This window comes from Metarhizium robertsii (assembly GCF_000187425.2).
Source record: "Metarhizium robertsii ARSEF 23 chromosome Unknown MAA_Scf_5, whole genome shotgun sequence".
Taxonomy (NCBI): domain Eukaryota; kingdom Fungi; phylum Ascomycota; class Sordariomycetes; order Hypocreales; family Clavicipitaceae; genus Metarhizium; species Metarhizium robertsii.
Genome location: NW_011942193.1, coordinates 3,234,553 through 3,254,634, shown reverse-complemented (window position 1 = coordinate 3,254,634; position 20,082 = coordinate 3,234,553). Strand labels below are relative to the sequence as shown.

The 20,082-nt window shown below is 50.4% G+C and overlaps 4 protein-coding genes across 4 annotated transcripts; 2 read left to right on the top strand and 2 right to left on the bottom strand.

Annotated features, from left to right (window-relative positions):
- Positions 1 to 818: 818 nt before the first annotated feature.
- Positions 819 to 1,310, bottom strand: MAA_11263 (uncharacterized protein; the record flags this gene model as incomplete). The annotated part of the gene is made up of 1 exon (XM_011413243.1): positions 819 to 1,310. One exon carries the CDS (start codon positions 1,308 to 1,310, stop codon positions 819 to 821), a length of 492 nt encoding a protein of 163 aa, XP_011411545.1.
- Positions 1,311 to 5,281: 3,971 nt separating this feature from the next.
- Positions 5,282 to 6,223, top strand: MAA_07357 (subtilisin-like serine protease; the record flags this gene model as incomplete). Its single annotated transcript, XM_007825355.1, has 1 exon — positions 5,282 to 6,223. One exon carries the CDS (start codon positions 5,282 to 5,284, stop codon positions 6,221 to 6,223), a length of 942 nt encoding a protein of 313 aa, XP_007823546.1.
- A 379-nt stretch (positions 6,224 to 6,602) lies between these two features.
- Positions 6,603 to 10,194, bottom strand: MAA_07356 (uncharacterized protein; the record flags this gene model as incomplete). The annotated part of the gene is made up of 2 exons (XM_007825354.1): positions 6,603 to 9,719; positions 9,781 to 10,194. The coding sequence occupies 2 exons, from the start codon at positions 10,192 to 10,194 to the stop codon at positions 6,603 to 6,605; spliced, it is 3,531 nt and encodes a 1,176-aa protein (XP_007823545.1).
- A 401-nt stretch (positions 10,195 to 10,595) lies between these two features.
- MAA_11262 (DNAJ domain-containing protein) lies at positions 10,596 to 12,720 on the top strand (the record flags this gene model as incomplete). The annotated part of the gene is made up of 3 exons (XM_011413242.1): positions 10,596 to 11,782; positions 11,855 to 12,440; positions 12,505 to 12,720. The coding sequence occupies 3 exons, from the start codon at positions 10,596 to 10,598 to the stop codon at positions 12,718 to 12,720; spliced, it is 1,989 nt and encodes a 662-aa protein (XP_011411544.1).
- Between the last annotated feature and the right edge of the window lie 7,362 nt (positions 12,721 to 20,082).

Below are 20,082 nucleotides of genomic sequence, written 5' to 3'. Positions count from 1 at the left end.
ATTAAATTAAGCCCTTTATTACTTTAAGCCTTTATAACTAAACCCTTATCATATTATATAGAGTTCTCTATTGGAGTTTAAGCTCGGCCGGCCAAGGCAGGAATTTTGATCCTTCTTTCTATATGGCCCCCTTGACCAATATATTTGCTTAGGCTTGAATATAAAGGGTGTCGCTATGCCTGTTTTCAGAACGGTTTGAAATTGATCGTATGGATCTTATTGGGAAATATCACACGAATTGCAGCCTGATAATACCTAGGCAACAACGTGAACGATTTAAGAGACATCTGCAAGCGGTAGCTAGGCGTTATCAGGCCGAAAAACGCAAAGGGTAGTCAACCAACAGGAGTTCCGCCCTTGCTAAACTTCACTTTACAGTAGACTTTATTGGAGAAGCAAAGCTGGACGGTGATTAGACAGGCAAGAGCACCCTGTACCTTTTCTTCAGTGTAGAAGACGTTGAGTTTACGTTATTCCTCGAGGCATTCTTTCTCGGCTTTTACCTCTTTTACAAACAAGGTAATTTCTCAAAAGGCTTGAAAATCTCAAAGCTGTCAACAACGCTTCATTCGACCTAGTTCAATTTGTTCTATGGAGTCGAGTTTGTGCATCGTCTAAATAGCTGCGCCATGTGATGAAATGTCATTTGTACCTGGATCACGAAGTTCCACCAACACACGCTGCTTTTGACTCTGCTATTGCTCCATCTCGCACCCCTAATACTCTCCCATGAAAGAATTCAGTCTGAAAACCGCTCCTTCTTTTACCCCACTCCCACAAAACCCCAAGGGTATTCAGACCTTGACGGGAAGAAGTGGCTAGTGTGCGGCGCGGCATTCTTCGACATTGGAAAACCCGTACCGTTTCTTCAGCTCGGGCAACTCTGATGCGAGGGGAGATCCCGGGCCGAATAAGTCGCAGAAGCGTTGCGACCCGCAATTCTCCTCCATGACTATGCGAGGAAAATAGACTTTTCGTTCAATGTAAGAATTACAGGCGCGATCGGAGCCCTGCCTAGCCCATGGCAGCTTTCCAGTGCCCGAGCCTGACGGGAGCTCGTGGGCATCAATACATGCCTGTGTCGTCTGGTACTTTTTATCGTTTGGAATTTCCGGGTCCCTGAAGGAATCGCAGTATTTATGCGTACCACACTCGGCGTCGCTGTACCATCCGAACGGCCCGCATTCGTGGGAAAAGGGGCCTGCCGGCAACCAAGGAAGCAGTTTTCTCTCCGCCGAACCGGTGGGCGTGGACTGGGGCAAGGCGCCGACCAGAGCGGCGGTGCTGGCGAGAACAAGAGCGAACTTCATTGTGTATGGTGATGGCGTGAAAGCGAGTTGTAAGACGAAAGAGTGGTGTAGACTGGTTGACTAGACAATTGAGCGTGAGGATGTCTGGGCAAGTCGATAACGATGCGAGTGAAGCCCAGCTACTTATAGAGAAATGGCTAATGGCGTCGTCGTGGTTTTGTTGGAGCATAATGGCAGTGCTCAGCCCATGAGTCTGATAATCATGCTATTACTGCCATTTCCATAGTAGACATCTCGCGACGGGGGCTATGCTCTGTGGAGGCGGCGCTATGGCCGAGTACAGCTCAAGGATCAGAGACGTTTTTTAAATGGCAAATTATGCGTCGTGGCCAGGCCAACTATAGACATATTGCATGACGCGGCTGGTTTATAACATCTATATCGGCTGGGGTTCCCAACTTCCCAAGTGATAAACCAGGCTGGGTGTCAGACAACTGCGGGTCACAAAAGATGCAGTATAATAGCGCTGAAGGCGCTAATTGCAATCAATACGAATTATCTATGGAGCAAGAACTCTGTTACGAGCTGCACGGGAACTTGTACCTCTTGTAGTTGGCAGCTGTAACATGCAAGGGGCGGCGTAATATTTTTGACTTGATGTCAGGGGGCATATGTATACAGCAATATAGAGCAACAAATACAAAGATGGTGACGAGTATAGTTTCCTCTTGAATTCCTACACATAGCCGTGATTCAAAGGTACGTGGGCTAAATGAATACGTCAAGTCTGCTTCTTCTATAAATAGAGGCAGCCTTATTCGAGAGCTGATGTGACACACTTATCCGCACTACTAGAAAGAAAAAGCAAAGGAGCAAATGCCGTCCCAGTACTTCCTCGAGGCAAAGGGGCAGGGAATTCATCGAGTACGAATAACCAATCGCCTTTCACCTCGTAGGACCACCTCGCCTCGATGGTAGACCCATAATCGCGGGATGTCGCATGTGCGACTCATGCCCTTATATGCTTCAATCTATCATATCATTTTGAACTAATGCCCATATAATTGGTCAACACACTAAATCAAGGTTGTATTCGACGCGCCAACTCGGCCCGATGGTGGTGTTATACTTTGCGTACTATAGCGTTGGATATATATACGTACATGAACACTCGCTCCCTTAACTATATCCTTTCGCAATTAAAGCTATCGCCAACTGTATTACTTAAAAGGAGTTCGTACTTGTATGTACAATTTCATAGTACTACGGTACTATGGCTACAATACAATACATACATGCGTACGTGTACCAGTTACAAGGCCTCATTGCTAGTCCGCCCTGACTACGTGCCAGACCGGTATTTAGAAATAACATTCCAAATGCAATATTCATTTACGGCGTTGTCGTCGGCCAGGTCCACTCCTGGCGTGATGTATCAGTTGATGATGCAGGTGTTGAGGCGTCAAGTAACGTAATGCAACTTGATGAATCAGGAGAGACACGATGTCTGTTATGCTCCAGGTAGACAAGTTGACATGACAAACTGCAGGAGTCTGAGAAATTCCGTTGTATATAAGAACCCGTATCCGACTCAATAAGTAGCCCAAGCTCAGCATTCGAGCCAAAGCATCTTTCCTATCAGACTATTCTAACCTTACACTTGATTTATTTGCCAAAAATCTAGTCATCATGAAGTATATGGTGCTTGTGTCCGCAACCTTTCTAGGTCTGGCTATGGCCGCCCCGCGGAGTAACCCGACGCTCGACGAGATCGACGGAGCGCCTATGGTACGGAGATTCTCCAGTCAGCCACAGCAAATGGGCAGATTTTTTGTTTTTATAGCAGAAAGCTAACTCCTGGGTGGCGTAGACGCAGCAACGCGTTTTGGAGATATTCGGGCACCGGGATATCTTTTGCAAAGAAAAGAAAGCAAGTCCGCCCATTGTAGCGCCTTTGACCAAGAGTTCCCGTGGCTAATGCGATAGTTGAAAAAGACGTGGAAGAGGATTGATTGCGAAGTTCAACAGGGCTCGGTAAGCAGTCTCCCTAGACTACAACTATTTTTTGTCGTGTGCTGGACTAATGATAAAGGTACAGAAGTCGGAACAACCTGTAAGAGATTCTGAACTATTTTCCAAGCAGGCGGGTTCTCGGCGGTTCACTAATGCAAACCCTACCCAAGACGGATGAACTTAGTCTGATCTGCCAGCAAAAGGGCGGTGTGAGTACAACTCCCATGCAACGCTCGCGGAGCAAGTTTGCTAATGCCGTGTGCAACCATAGTGCGAAGGATGCGAGCTAGGAATTTATGACGCAGTTGTGAGTCTCTGTACTGCCAAGAATCTTGGAATGTTTCTCTAATTGGTCCATCGAGCAATAGATGCGCTTCAGCTGCCAATATAAAGATGCTGCAGCGCAGCCCAACCCAGCCGCAGAACACTAGCAAGCCCCAAGAGATGGTACGTAAATAAGCAATCTCCCTGACATGCAGAATCGAGTACTGACCGTGCCAAGACACCTCCCTCGACTGCAGCATGGAATGGAAAAGACGGACCCAAGCAGTATTCGAGCATGGAAGCGTGTCTGGCTGACCGTTTGCATGGGGCAACAAATTGATAGACGGGGGGGTTGGCCAAAGAAACACCCACAATGTCTTGTTCCGATCAGCAAAACAAGCCATGTTTTGACTGTGGGCAGTAAAGGTAGCTTTAGCTTACTTGAGCTGGCCTTTTCGTGCTTAGTTTGAGATAGAAAATGACACTCGTTGAAAAAAAATACACAGTAGACCACGGGAACTCGACGAAAATCATTGCTGACTGCTCTGGTCAACGCTGGAGCGCAACCAGCCTTGCATTTCCTGATAGCTGTAAGAGGGAATATCTCCAACGGCACTGGTTCTGGCAAAGCCTTATCGGAAGAGGAATGGTTCCAGCAGAATTCATGGTTGGCCACTGTTACCGTGGCCGCATTTGGCTGGATACATACGCGGTTCATCGCCATCTTCCCGCAAAAGATGAGGACTTGACGAAACATCTTTGGTGTTCTTTACAGAGAAACACCCGACCTCGCGAGCCTTCTTCACAGGCGGGCTGTGATTTTGATCTCATCACGGTTTGAGTTTGCGTGAGGACGACCCTGGGCTTCCAGCGAGAGTCGAAGGGGCGTCAGAGCCGTAGGCACCGACGGCGCGGCTGTCACCGCAAACGACCTGCTTGACCAACATTGACTGTTGTCGACCACAAAGTGATGATAGAGCCATAGGGATGTGGTAGAGAGGGAGGTAGAAGTCAAGGCCTCACGGCTCCCGGCCGGTCTCGGCCGAGAGTGTAGATGGCCCGATATTGCTCTTACTGTCTTGGGTCTAGTATAGTGGAGTTGTACTCCGTAGTGGGTACGCTATTTTCAGGACGGCTCAGGGTTGGGGTTAAATCTAGGATGCTGCGTAGTAGATAACCCAAATATATACGAGCAATAGCAGGGTCAGGTCGACTGGAATAGTCGCACCAGGTTAGGTAGTTGAGTACTAGTCAGGCGGTGTGCATTCTCGATGCCGCCGGTAAGGAGCAGCCTCATCGAATGATATGCAGTCAGCCTCATTCTTGTCTCACCGAGATGGCAAACGCTGTAGCTGAACGACAGAGCTGAGCCACCACGGCAGGTGATAAAAACACTACCATTTGGGTAAGACGGACCAGTAGCTACCGTTCAGCTCTGCCCCTGTCACAAGCAGCCTCGTTTGGGGGTCTTGTCAACACCAGAAACGGTCGAGGTGACACCACATTGATCAACAACCCTTTTCTATGCCCATGCTGCATGGTCCAGCAGTTGGCAGCCTCAGAATGCGGCAAAGTCTACTAGAGATAGTCCTACCCAAGAGTAGTGCCGTCCTGCCGTCCCGGCCGGTTGGGCAACTTGTCAGGCAGAGAGCTCAGCCGCAAGCTCCATCAAGGCCGCGAACTCCAAGTTATTCTCCTCTCCCAGCCTATCCAACTACTTACAAGTTGTAGGATCAACGTTCACATCACTCAGAATGACTATCTCGCCGTCGACCGCACCCTTCGCCGCGGAGCATCAACTATCGCGGGATCTAGACGACGGCTCATCCCGCCGCCCCGTGCTGCCGTCTCACCCCGACGTCTCTCTCCACGACAGAGGCCAGCTCCGCGACCATCTGACGAGCGAGTTCTGCTCCGACGACCTAGACCGCGTCGCCGACAAGCTATGGTGGATGTCCAAGCAAGACAGCCGGAACATCTCCCCCCTGCATCGACAGCTGGTGAAGCGTCGCAGGATTGTCATCACCGAAGACCCAAAGCTCCACCTCGTCTGGATCAACGACCGCATCTTCATCAAGCCGCTGCCCAGATACCTGACCTCGCACGCCTTCTGGACAGACTACCTGGCGGACAAGGACGCGCAGCGCATCCGCCGAGCCGCGCTGGGATATCTACGGACGTACAGCCATCTCGTGCGGCACGAGTCCGACTTTCGCATCGCCCAGGATGCCGCCTTGTGCCTCGTCTCGCGGGACGTCACCTGGGAGCAGTTTTGCGCATTCGCCTCGCGGCTGCGTCGTATCCCCGACCGCGACGTCTCCTCTCGCTATGCCTACGGCGAGATCCGACTGACGCGGCTCAACTTTTACGCGCCGTTCCTCCTGGGCAAGTCGCATTTTCAGCGCGTCGACTACCAGTACGGGGACTACTTTGCCAGGTTCTTCACGCCGGTGGTGTTTGTGTTTGCCATAGTGTCCGTGATCCTGAGTGCGCTGCAAGTCGTTGTGTCGGTTGGGGACAACGCGTCGAGTGCTTCGGCACGCATGGCGCTGGTTGGTAGCGTAGCTGCGATTATGGTGGCGTCTTGTCTGCTCGTCACTCTGGGCTGTCTGCTCGTGTATAAAATTGCAAAGGAGTGGCGGTATGCGCTCCGCGATCGTTATCGTCGGGTAAAAGGAGGAGGCGAGCAGGTTTAAGGATTGATGAGTTGTCGAGGGTCTCACGTGATCATATGAAGGCAAACAGCCTTCGCGTACGGATGAACACCTATCCGCGATTTCTTCTTCCTCTGGCCTTTTTCTTAGACCTGTCAAGATTATCAGGAGAGGGCATGATTTTGCGATCCTTGCCTTTGCATCTAGTCTTTCTATATAAGTCATGCAATTACATTTCTGTTTGAACTTTATCATTTCGTGATTTCACCATCTTGGAGCGTTGATAAATAAATTCATGTGGCTAACAGATGGTGCGAAACCCCTACCAGATTTGTTTGTGCTCGCCAGCTTTCATTATAGGCATTCAGATGAAGGCTTTTTTTCGGCTTGCCACAAATAAACACCACTGTCCGAGGCCATTTCAATCATACATGGCCCAAGATCCGTGCAACACAAAGGCTGCCCAGTGGTACGGCTGGATCGTGTCCATGTCTTGACGCAACGCCAACGCCGCTCCCTGTGTTATTTCCGCCAGATCTATCAAGCCAGCTTTCCCGCCATTGGCTCTGTGGAGGAGGATACGACGGTACAGCTGCGTCATGAAGCGACGACCTGCGCGCGTCGCCGTCGGCCAGATGGTGCCCAAGACCGAACCCGCGCCCGCGCAGAGCAGCGCCGTGACGATTCCGAGAGGCTCGTCGCCCGCCGCGATGCCTTGAGACGCCGAGTCGCACGCCATGAGCGTCACATGTGGCGCGTGAAGCTTCATGTCAAACATGTCCCGCACCGTCAGCCGTCCGTCCGCGAGCTGGAGTCCCTGAGCAGCCAGGTCCTCGCGCTCCAGACGGCAGTGACCGTAGAACGTGAACAGCGCCGAGTCCTCCAGCGATTCTCGGACATGTTGCTTTGTTACCGTGGCGCCGGTAGCCGATGCTGCCTTCAGCGTGGCCGCGGTTTCTGCAATCAGCGAGTAAACGCGGTCTTGTTCCTTGGGGTTGAACGATTCGTCTGGCACCGGCTCAAAGACGCCGGCAAAAGTCCAGTTCCCAGACGTGATCCGGCCGTCTTCCATCTCGTCTGATGCCGGTACCAATCTTCTGGCGCTTCTCGCCCGATCGCAGCATTGCCAAAAAGTTGTCAGGCTGACGCTGTAGACTATCGGATTCCGCTCGAGGATGAGCGTTTTGGACGCAATCCAGAGTGCATGTAGCGGGATCGAGTGCAAAATACCAGTCGGGCAGAAGACCAAGAGGTCGCGTGGCTGCGTCAGATTCTCCAACGGCGCGACGAGGCCGTCAAGGGCGCGCAAGCTGAATTCCGGATCGTCCTCGGGGTACAAGTCGCCTTCTTCTAGAGCTGAAACTTGTCCTGGGTCTGCATCCATCCACTCCTGCTTCCAGGAAACCACATCATCGACAGACGGCGAGCACCGGACAACGGTAGGTTGCTCAGAGGCGCCCCTGAGAAGCACGACCCAAAAGTGGCCCAGGTATTCCACCCAGTCGACAAAGACAATATCCCGTCGTGGGTCATCTCTCTTCATGCCAAGGGCCAGCTGCTGAATCTGTTCCAACTTGACGGGTGTTCCGTTTTTGATGTCGAGAATGGTGTTGAGCAGCGGATCTGCACGCATTTGTGTATGCACGGCATCCAACTCGCCGCGAAGTCTGAGACGTGCGATATTCGTACTACTACTGATTTGATTCGACAGTTGCTCCGACTTCTGAATCAAGTCCTTCCTTTTGGGACAGTCCAAGGCTTGTTTTCGCAAGTCGGCGGGGATGATGCCATCCACGCCAAGCTGGTCCGACAAACTGCGAGCTTTGCCTCGTTGTGTCCATTCCCACAGTTCCCTCAGTTTCCCCGACTCGAGACAAACCGAGAAGGCGAGCTGATACACGTCTCGCAGGTCCTTGATTGACGTGAGCTGCTGTCTGCGAGAGACTGCCTCGAGGCTAGCAAACACAGTCATGTCCGCTCGTTGCCGGGCCCAAGCTTCCTCTGCGTCTCTCAGCGCGGCAAGAACAGCCTCGGCGCTCACCCAGCCGCACTTCCAGCCGGTGTAGATGGTGGAAGATCGGTATTGATTGGCCGAGGTGATGAACGCGACGTTGTCTACCGTCTTGAACAGATCGAGCGATATATCCATGAGCTCCAAGGAGCGCTGGAGCAGTTCCATCAAAGGTGAAAGCTGAAAGTGGCGAAAAACAGCCCGGCTTTGCATCATTCGCGTGTTGGCAGCCTCTAAAAGCCGTTTGTGCTTCATATACAGGGATACTGCATCCTCAAAGACGGCCATGCAAGGTTCCCACGCCTCAGCTTGTGTGCTCTGGATGTTTGCTCCAAGCTGAGTCGCTCGTAACTGGTGAAGAGCCGCTCTTCGGACATCCGACTCTTCTAAATTCGACGCGGCGTCGTTCTTCATCCATTGCTCCGCCCTATCCATCCATTGGTATCTTTCGTCGGAGCGCAGCCGTGTAAGCTGCCCAATAATCATTTCCGCCTTCTGCTGCGCATGCGTCATGAAGCCGTTGTTTACGTCCGACTCGATCTCGGCTTCGGCAAACGAAATGACGTCTTTCATTGCTTCCATGTTTTCTGCACCGGGTCCAATTTTTGCGTGCAAAAGAATATTCGTCGCATCCGTCCTGAGACGAGGGAATCCCCTCCCCCACAGAGAAGCTGCACGTTCTGCCCATGATTGCGCCCGGGCGTGGTCTTGAAGTTGAAAGTAGGCTTGCGATGCGCAGTGCGCTGCCATGCCTTGAAAGTAGACGCAGTCGCCGTCCTGGAGAGCTGCGTAGACGGCCTCGGATGCCTCTACCGCACGAGGGGCGGCACCCGATCGTGTAAGCCACTGTGCTATGAGACGGAAGCGAACGGCCTGACTTATGAGAAGGGCCCCGGATAGCCTGGCTAGCTCATCATTGATGTGAGAGAGCTGCAGTTGCACGTCGAAGCCAAGCCAGTGCGGGATATGAGCAAGCATTGCGTGGACAGCGGTTTGGTACGAAACCAGCGATTCGGTGGCCTCGTACTTCTCAAAGTATCCCTTCATCTCGTCGAGAATCTCATCACTAAGACTGGTGTGATCCCTCTTGATGGCGCGGCTTATCTGCTGACACCGAACATCCATTGCGCCCACCAAATGACCCTCGGCATTATAAATCTTGATGGCATCCTCCTCCAGCTTGGTGATTTGTTCACCGTCAAGCTCGTCATCAGCTCTCATGGCGAGCTGCGCCATTACATCAGCTTTGATAAGCGGAGGGGCGTCGGGCACAGAGAGCACTGATTCTATCATCCGATTCCAGGACTGAAAGTCGACATTGGTAACCCCCAGCTTGGGAGCGGAGGCTAGAAACACGCCATAGGCGTAGATTACTTTCCGTGATTCGCGGTAGCGGCAAGCCGAAATGAGGTCGTCAAAAGTCGGCAGTAGCCAGGAGATGATCGCCTCGAGCTCTGTGTGTGCGACTGGACTGTGATACTCGCAGGACAGGAAGCGTAGTTTTGCATACGTCAACGCTGTCTCGATCTAGAACAGGGGTATGTTAGATGGAGCTTGCAGGTTATTACTTATTCGGATAACACATTACCATTGCTGAGTCAAGATCCTTGGTTGCTGCAAAGTTCGAGGTTTGACTTCGCAAGACCTCTGCTTCTTCAATGGCCATCTTGAAGGAAGTTGTTACGAGAGGTCTCAGCAGACACGTCTCCATCTTCATTTGAGTGCTCAGACACGTCTCTTCGGGGGTCAGATTATTGTTAAGCGTTCCTACATCTTCCGTTAGAGTCTCCAGAGCATCACGTTTGTATCCCTGCGCTCCAAGGATGCTAGCAATTTCGAGGAGGATTCGCAATCGATCGGCCCCAGAGAAACGACCAACCGAGTTCCGGAGGGACGCCAACGCCTTGGAATATTCAGCTCGCTCGGAATTCTGGCGGCTTCTGGCAACGAGTCCCTGGCAGTCCAGTGAAAACTCGTCGCCGTTGCAGGTTAGCCCATCCATATTCCCTGGTCCGCCTTTGATGAGCACGTTCACTATAGTTATCGAATCGGGAGGGTTTTAGCAGACAGGCTCGTTTCGTTCTCTGGGCTCTCCGCGTTTGGACAAGGCAGCATGACAATGGCTCGGCCGTTTCGTCTTCCTAGTCCATTCCAATTTAATGTGAGTGTTCTTGAGCTGGACGAACGGCACCCTGGCTCGTATTTGAGGGCTGAGCTTCAGACAAGGCAGCCAATGCCCGCTGGCCATGATTAACCAATCCGAACTATTGGGGGCTGCAGGTCGCTTCTGTTCGAGGCCACCATCCAAGTCATCTATTTCTCTCACCTGACTTGCTCAGGCGGGCGGGAACTTCGTCTCCCTTCCCAGCAGCAGCAGTCTGAGAATCCAACGCTCGACAAGAGATGGCGTCCAGCCTGGATACCCGATATTGCGTATTCGAGGAGGATGGTGGCTCCGGAAACTTAGGCCAGCGCAACACCAATGATACAGATACGAGAACCAAGGCAACCCATGTCGAGTTTCTCAGTTGCGGCATTATTGCCACCGTCTCCTGCTTGGCATACGGCACCTGGGATGGGAAAAAGGCAGCCATGCTGGTCCTGCAGTTCAGGCTGCGCGCCCCAGAAGGTAATTTTCGATTCAAACGGGCTGAACTGTCGCTCAAGTTCGAGTCGCGGGTGCCGGACCAAGCTCATCCGGTCATTCGAAGAGTACGCCCAAAGAATAACCGTACGACAATCTCGTCGCTTCCATCGCAAGCGTCCCTGCGTTCCACATCACCGTCAACCCAGCTTCCATCCTCCGGAACGCAGACGCCGAATTCATTCGTGCTTTGGCCCGCCGCTCGTTATTCCATTTCGAACACTGAGTGGCTCGGAAAATCCGAGGACGAGCCGAACCAAGTCGGTTGGAGACTTGCGGAACATCGGCAGAGCAAATCGGGCATCTGCGATGCGATTCCTCTGAGCGTTATCGTGACATTCTCCGGGCCCTTCCGGGCTGAGGTCCGAGCTAATGCAACCAGCTTCTTAGGAGCCAAACTTGAAAATTGGCCGTGGTCACGAGACGATCCTTTATTATTCGATGGGGTGACGACCAAGGGATGGCAGCTTGCTGCGACTGACTTTCTAGAAATGAGCGACCAAGATCTAGACACATTCCTGATTGAAGAAGGGCGGGGTGGACCATTGTCATGTAATAATACATTGAGTCCTTCGAAACCGATCGAAGCACAGGCGCACATGGTTGAGGAACAGTCGACCAAGGTGTATCGGGCTCAGGGTATCCCGAGCGACATGGCCTGTGAGGACTTCATCCAGACTGTTTCAAATATTCTGAAACTGCCAAAAGACTCTGTCGAGGTCAAAGCTTTCTCCTCCAAAGAAGAAACAGCCATTATGTCTTTGAGTTGCGTGTCACCGGAAATGCATTCGTGCGCGTTCGATAAATCATGGCAAATTCAAATTCCCACAATCGATACATCCGATAACAAACTCCATGCATTCACCAGTACGATCAAATTCGACAGGGACTTTCTGGGCTTCACAAGTCTAGGTCACAGCAATGATTCGCTGAAAGCCAATGTTGAGTAAGTCTTCATCCGGCATTGTGGTACAACCGTATTGGTCCATTCGTTCTAACTTGAATGAACCCGGTAAAGCATCATTGCCATTCATGGTCTTGGAGGCCATGCCTACGGGTCCTTCAAGCAGCGAGGAAGCAACTTCATGTGGCTGTCGGATGCTCTTGCGCACGACCTTTCCCAGATGACAATCGCAAACAGGCCGATAAGACCGAGAATTCTCATCTACGGATACAATGCCCGTGTAGACGATAGCAACTCATTCCAGAGCATCAAAGATTTGAGCATACAACTAAGACGGCTACTCAGAGAGATACGTCGAGACGATCCAACCAGGCCCATAATATTCATCGGCCACAGCCTAGGCGGACTTTTGATCAAGGAATTACTCATCCAACAGTGTCAATCAAAGAACGATATAGACGGGTCCAGCTTCGCGTCGTGTATAGAATGCTTGTTCTTTGGTGTCCCGAATCGGGGGATGGATATCAGTGCGCTCCTCGCCATTATCGGATCTCGACCAAACACAGACTTCTTGACCTCTCTGAGTATCGGCTCAGCTTTTCTCCAAGACCAAGCTACTTTGTTTCCTGAAACCTTTCATTCTCGTGACGCGGTTGTGTATTCTTTCTATGAGACGTGTGTCTCCAACACAGCCAAAATGGTAGGTTTTATTCCACAATGCGTATTATTAGAGACGGGCGCGAGCTAATGTTGCGTAATATCAGGTTGATGGCAAATTGGCCATGACAGGGGATCCGGTGGTGCTGGTAGATGAGGATTCGGCCACACACAGCCGCCCGTGGGAGATGGAAGGGACGGATCATCGGATTCCAATCCGACGCTCGCATGCCGACTTGGTCAAGTTTGAGCAGTATAGCCCAGACTACGTCATGGTTCGGGGCTGTATCAGAGATGTTCTGAATCGTCACTATTCTATATAATGCTTGACTTTTAGCGGACAACTCTTATTTTTATGCTTACAGCTAGCTTTTCTTATATCTTGAGATTATACAAGTATTAGTACTTGGCATGAGTCATGTTCTGCCAGGGTGGTTATCGGGTTTGACTACCGAGTCATGGAACAAAATATCCAGCCCGGCAACAGCCGTGAGGACCCATCAACGAGGCCCTTGTCATAACAGCCCAGCTATGGGAGCACAATGTCCACTTTGTCGGCAGATTCAAGCGGCACTTGGCCCTGAATCAAGCCATCTATCCAACTTTGTGTAGCTGGGCGGCATTCGTCACATATCAAATCCTGTACTCGGCTGCGAAATCGCCCGGCAGGAGCCATTGATGAATGTCATCGGCTCCTAGGGACCTAGCCCCTCGGATATTCCCTCTAGTTCCGGTTCAGAAATTGATACCGAGGGTCGCCAGCTCCCTGGCGAAATGCCCCAAGTGAGGCCGGTGTGTAGGTGGTCTTGCCAGAACTCCTGAGCCAGCCGAGCCAGGCCTTGGATTGCGATAGGCTTTTCTTTTTACAGTAAGCCAGCATAATGCTGCCGAGGAAAATACACTAGAGAAACGTATCAGAGGCCGATGCTTTTCTCCTGGAATCGTAGAGCGGGTTGCAAGCCTTTGTATGCTCCAGGTTGCTGGTGTAGTCTCCTAGTTTAACCCATTGTTTTTAATTTTGTGCCTGGTCTCATTCTTTCTCTCTCTCTCTCTTCTTCTCGTACTAAATCTTGCCCTTGAGTGTCTTCCGGAAGAGTCCCTGGAGGTAGTCGGGAAACCCATTCGTATTCCGACCAGCCACGCTGCCAATCTGCTCGGCCGCATCCGGCATCCCCAAGACTGCTTTCATGGCCGTGCATTGATTGCAGCCGTGTCGTTATAAAGTCGCACCCCTCGCCGTCGCCCAACTAGAGCTGCTAGGATGTATAGAGAACGCCCAGGAGGTGGTGTCATCCACTCCGTCTGTGCTTCCCCATCTACAACAAGCAGCTATCGTCGTGATTGAATCTATAAGCAAGTCAATCTTTGCACGGATAGAATTTCAGTCTACTTCCCAGATCAAGGCTACAACGTGTCATAGTTGATGTCATATTCGCCGGCCAAGACTGAATCTTACTACCGTAAGCTCAAGATGCGAATCGCAGGGCATGGCAACAGTTCCTCAATGTTTATTCACCACATAAGTCTTCTTGTCACGAGAGGTCCCTCAAGAATCTGATTCAGTGGAGAATAATGATCCCGTGGTATCCGCCTCTTGTCTACATGTGCCCTTGCTTAAAATTGCTTGATTCACAGTGGGAAAATGGAGATGATTCTGAAACCCCTTTAAATTCAGTTATTCACATAATATTTTATGATACCCAAAGCCTCGAGCGCTAGAAGATGTCTCCTGATCGGAAATCTATATAAACCCCTCGCCTTTCCCAACCCACTCTGTCGATTACTCCTTCTTTATCAACACCCAGTCCTCAGAGATATGGACTCAAGTCATCCAAAGAAACTCTAGGCATGAGTCCAGCGAAAGAGAATAACTTTCTTCCGAATTATCGTTTCATTACATCTTGTTTCTTCCATGATGTTGCTTTTATCACCATTTCGACACATTATCATACGAAGATATTACCCTATGCAATTGCCTCGTTGTTTCTAGCCTTAAAGGGCAGACAAAAAGGCAACTCTGTTCGAAAAGATGACCAACTTGATTCACCGACTACGACTATGAATTGCCACCGAGAAAGCAACCACCCCACGCCGGCCCAGCTATAATTTGTAAAGATGACGAGACCGTCACGTATCGCCGCTTTGAGGCCGCTGACGGGGCTCCTCATTTTCACATTCGATATAAATGCTTGGATACGCGACCCGCGTCGAGCCCTACAACGATTCTGGAGATGTGTGTACATGCATCGACTACATGGCAGCTCGAAGAAAAGCAACCCTCGCAGTATACCAGAAGATACACGATGCGGAAGCTCATCTACTAAGCTTCGATAATACTAGAGGTCGGCATGGAAGCAATATTGTTCCGATCAAGCACCGCTCATGGGCATGCAAAGACCCCAAAGTAGGGGAGAAGTCGCATCCCACGAGACACAAGACAACACATGTTTTCGGCGAGGACCTCATGTTACAAAAAGCAACCTAAAAAATGCCAATTCTGCCAAAATAAAGGACTGAAAATATCCAGGCAATATTGGCCATGGGCTCTTCGCAAGCCGCCCGAAGTGTCAGGCGAAAAGAGCCTAGAGACAGAAGATATCAGAGACATTGATACTTCCTCTCGCCCCTTCAGGCTACGAGGTTTTCCGCAGTGTAAATGACTTTGACGCCGTTGGAGATGGCGCAACGGAATACCTGCCTATACATTGATACGAATCTACCTCCGTAAAAACAGGATTTCATGACGACATCACGACAGAGATCCAAACGAGGGAGCCTAACAGTCCGCCAACAACAGGATGATTACTCCAAAGCCTTGGCCAGACGTGAATTCAACAACTATACTTTACCCCAGATCCCTCAAAACCACGAACGGCGTTTTATTTAACAGTACACTAAAACTCGCCCTAAACCGATATCGCCAGTTAAGCACGTTCAGCTTTCTACGGCCAGATCCATACGCTTAGCTCGATACTCCTACCTCGGCGACTCTATTCCACAAACTATTCCCCTCAGTGCTTAAAAGCTCTGACACATAGCCGAATAGAGGGAGATTTATAAAATATATAATATGCTGATGACGGGCTTTTCATTTAAAAACCCCGAGACTTTTACTGCCGTGGTCGTTGGGTACGATTACACGCTGAACAGCGGGCAAGATGGAAATACTAAGGGAATTCTAGACCGCAAGCCAAGTTTCCGTCAGCTTGAGCCGCTCGTCTACAGTGGGAGGCAAAAATATTTGACCAAATCAGGTACCTGGCCATCGCGCTCTATACTTTAACATGGTGTAGTATACTAGTATATACTTTTTAGTGGGCAAATATATTCTGCCACAGAATGAAACTAATTACGGACCTTTTGCCGTATTGAGCTGTATCCTGCTTACTAGAGGAGGTGAATTATAATGGGTTATAGCGGACTTGGTGGCTATAATAGGGAGGGATACCAAGACTACTTGAGCCTTTATTGTTAGAAGATGACGTGATGAAGTTACTATATCGATTAGTTACAACATGCGGCGTACGGAGTACGTGAATCAAGAATTGGAACAAGATATAAAGCACAGAATAAGAATACTATGCAGTGAGCACTTGAACGGGCCAATATGAGTAATGGATATTACCAAGAGGTCATAACTTGAAATATAGTCTCATGTTTTAATGGGGCAGAAGGAACTAGTTATCTAGTACAAAGTACTCATACTACTCGCATATTCTTACAACCCAGGTCGTAGTGGACACGAGCGTCACGGGGCCAACACATATGACGATGGAACCACCACGCAGTCTGTTACACGGAAATGGCTGGTTACACAAGGGCTACGGTCACGAGACCTAGGGCAAAGTCCCTCACCGACTTCTTGTATTTCAAGACGTCCTTGACCTTCAAGGCCATGAGGAAAACCAAGGACCTTTGATAACAAAGACTGTTATTAGATGAATTGAGCTATTGCTCCAAGCCCTCTTTCCGAGCCCTTGTCACACAGTCGGATCGTGAAAAGACTGGCCACAGAGCCGGGAATCGGGATATATCTATATCACGCAGTAGCATCACACCCGAAACTAGAAGTATCCTATGCAGAACGTACTGTTATGCTGAGAAAGGGACATCGATACCCGCTTCAGTCTCGTTAAAACAAAACACAGCCCGCGTTATTGCGGCCACCGCGTGAGAGTAAACTGTACCTATAATTGGTGGATATTAGCTCTGTTTCGAAAGAGCCGTTGGCATTCACAGAAATCATAGCCGACGTCGGTTGATGAACTTGACACGTATAATGTCAAAACCAAACCAGCAAATAAATAAAGGATCTAAACATCGGCATACGAGCACACGATACCCGAGGCCTTGTACATTCACTCTTTTTCTCACGAAGACCGCGAAGTCATTGTGTACGTCACAACCCCCTTGGGCTTCGGGACACAGCGGCAAACGTAACCCGGCGACATCGTATATAAATGAACACGAGCTCTTTGGTGTGGCTAGTTTTAACTTCTAGTTAGCTCCTAGTACATATCCACCAAAGAGCAGAGTACGCCCATTGAAAGAACAGAATATTGTTTCCAGTTAAAGCGTTCTTCGAAACACCGGATCACTTACTTCAACAGAACCTGGTATACCAAGGTTGGACAGGTGAGTGAGATGCCGCAGGACATCCAGGGGGACGCGGTGCTGCAAACCCTCGTTCCGAAACACATGGCGAAAGAGGGACGGGAAGAAAAGTGACAAGGCACCCGAAATTGAAGAAGATCACGGTTGGTGAGCCTTGTCAAGGGAGAAATGGGTGAACTGGGTTTGATAGTGTTAGATCCCTTTTCATAAAGGCTGAATGAATGCCCTCCTCTGGCCAGAGTACTTGCACATATTGCCTGCAGGAATTACAGAACCGCATTGCGGGATGTAAACTTGCTACAGGCACCAGAGCATGAGAAGTGGTTGTGTGATGTACGGAAATATGTTGCCCATGTCAATTGTTTCTCATCAGTCCAACAGTACGGCGTTATCAAGACATTGAAAGGCGTGCTACGCAAAAATGGGACGCGTGACTAAAACCTTGAGATGCCGCTTGCAGAGGTCTGTGCAAATTATTTTCAGAGCACAGTCTGGGCCATTGCCTACGTCATGTCTGAAAGCACAGGGGTGAGACTTGCCGCTTTACCTCCTACAACACTTCAGGCCAAATATCATGTGCTTCACTTGCTGAGCATTCGGTAGTAGCTTCAACGCTACCAAGCTCATAATTCCTACCCTTTTCATCTCCCATTCATTCGATCATCGCGGCAGGATGACCTTGGTCGGTCAAGTTAACAGGTCCAAGATGGATGCATAACTGGAAGATATTTAGTACAATGGGTCGTGGCGATGGCAGAGCAACATCACATCATGCCACCCTGCAGAGTTTCTCCGTAGCTCCTGAGAATCAATGTGGATGCATCCTTTACCAGCACCATCGAGATGATAGGATATTCGTCACTGTACCCAGAAATTATGTAGGTCGATGTAAGTGCAAGTGGAAAGTGATGTCAATTTACCCACAGAAAGTTCCTTTGTACGCACGGAGCTTCCACTCCAAAAGACGGATCAAGAGGCTCCGAGCACACGGGACGGATCGATACGCACGTCAACAACTTGTACATAAGACTGCTAGGCTTTGGCTGGCGGCTAGGCAGGTTGGTCGGTGATCCCAAGTGAGACAGACGTCAGTTCAATACCAACCAGGTTCCCCTGTTCCGCCTGGTGTGGCAAAAAGGGACGCCTCCTGGCATCAGTTGATCAGAAACGGAAACGGAAACGTGCAACTTCTCCGCAAAGTTTCTAATATCCGAGATTCAAACCATTCGTCCCGTTCCAAACGTCAACTTAGAAGCCGTGGGACATCCAACTTGCCGCGAGTCCAAAGGGAGAGAATGAAGCGATGCCGGAGAGCGGCAAGACGGTTTGTTAGGGTCACATGGGGGTCAGGGTTACCAGACCATCTTTCAGATACCCAAATGCCCAGCCGTTTGCTCTGATCACTGGGCTCTGTTTGGCTCAAACCCTCGTTCGCAGTGGAGAAGAGTGGTCAATGTCGATCACTCTGAGCCTGTTCTGGCTTAAATTATCACGGTAGTGGTACCATGAGAATATGCATCGACTGCCTCAAGCGGAACCCTTTACGGGACGGCAAAGAGAATCAAACACACGTTTTCTCCTATCGTAGGCGTAAATTATGATGCCCCCGAATTCTGGGTTTGTCCAATTTTGAGGCTCCTAAACAGCGCGATGAGCAACGCGTGTGTGTGTGTGTGTGTGTGTTTGTCACACGAGACGTGCCTGGCCAAGCATTGAGGCTCCAACGTGCGACCATCCGTTATTCACAGCGTGAATCTTGCTGGGGGCGATGTCGCCACTGCTGCAAACGGTTTTGATCAGAACGGCTCACCGTCGTCATCGCTCCGATCATGCGTCTTGGACGGAACCCAGGGTGTCTTGCGTGATCCACCGTTTTCGTTAGCTGTGACATCACAGCGCACCAGGGGACGGCGGCCGAACCAACCAGTCTGTGGTGGCTTGTCAAGGCCGCTGACCTCACTCGTCCTCTCAAAATTAGTCGCCACACTGGACAATGGATGAGCAATTCACAATGGAATCCCAACATCCACTGACCTCACTCACCGTTTACGTGAGACGCTGTCCTCGAGACGAGGGCCGGTTTTGCCTTTGAGTCATTATTTGCAGAGAGGCGAATCCTGCATATCATTAACTTGTTGAGCGACGACCAATTGATGGCAATTGGCTGAATTGTGTTGCTAGACTCGTCAAAAAGGGTTCGCTGTGCAACAAAAGGGTTACTTCCCTAGTAAAAGGTTGTTCGTTTGCCAAGGTTGCCAGCCTAGTTTATTCACTCTGGTTTATCCCTCAACTCAAGCAGGAAATCGCCCAAGCAATTACAGGAGAGACCATGAAGCAAGATGCGACTCTTCACATGGGAAACTGGACGAAAATCGGCATTGTGGTCTCACGTATGGGAATGAGGCATAAATGCCATTTGGCCCAGTTAAGAAACCGAGGCATCGTAAGAATAATCATTCTTTGTTGGCGTGAGTTGTTGGACCGAACAAAACCCAATCAACGCCCGTAACTTCACGATAAACTCCACTGCTGCTTGGCCGACTTGTCCTAGCTCAATGCTTGTTGGTTTTGTCATGCTGTCGACTCTCTGGGCTGCCCTGTTAGGTTAAAGAAGCCCCCCGCTTGTCCAATGACCTCATGGAAAGTTGGCAAAGTTGGCAGTTCATCCCCGCCTCCAAGGGGTTCGCTATTTCAAGGTACTCCCACAACCTTGGCAACCAAGGAGGCCTGTGGACTCGAAGCTCATTCACCCCCCGGCCGACCCGCCAACGAACGCGAGCCATCCCGAAATGTCACGGCCTCGCGTCGCCGTACCGTGGTGTCTATTGTAGTACGTACGTGGTTACGTCGATGTGCGGTGTCTGTCAGATGTGTCCTGTTGGGTGGGGTTTTCCTTTCAGCGAGGTGTGCCCGAAAACTCCAGCTCGGGAGTGAGTTGTAGGGTGTGAAAGCTGCTTTAGGCCATGGTACGATATTGCAGAGGAAAGAAAATCTGGGGATATGACACAAGCCATGACTTCACAGCCATCCATTAGCCGGGGCGTTCCTTAGTGCAACAGTCAATCTTGCCT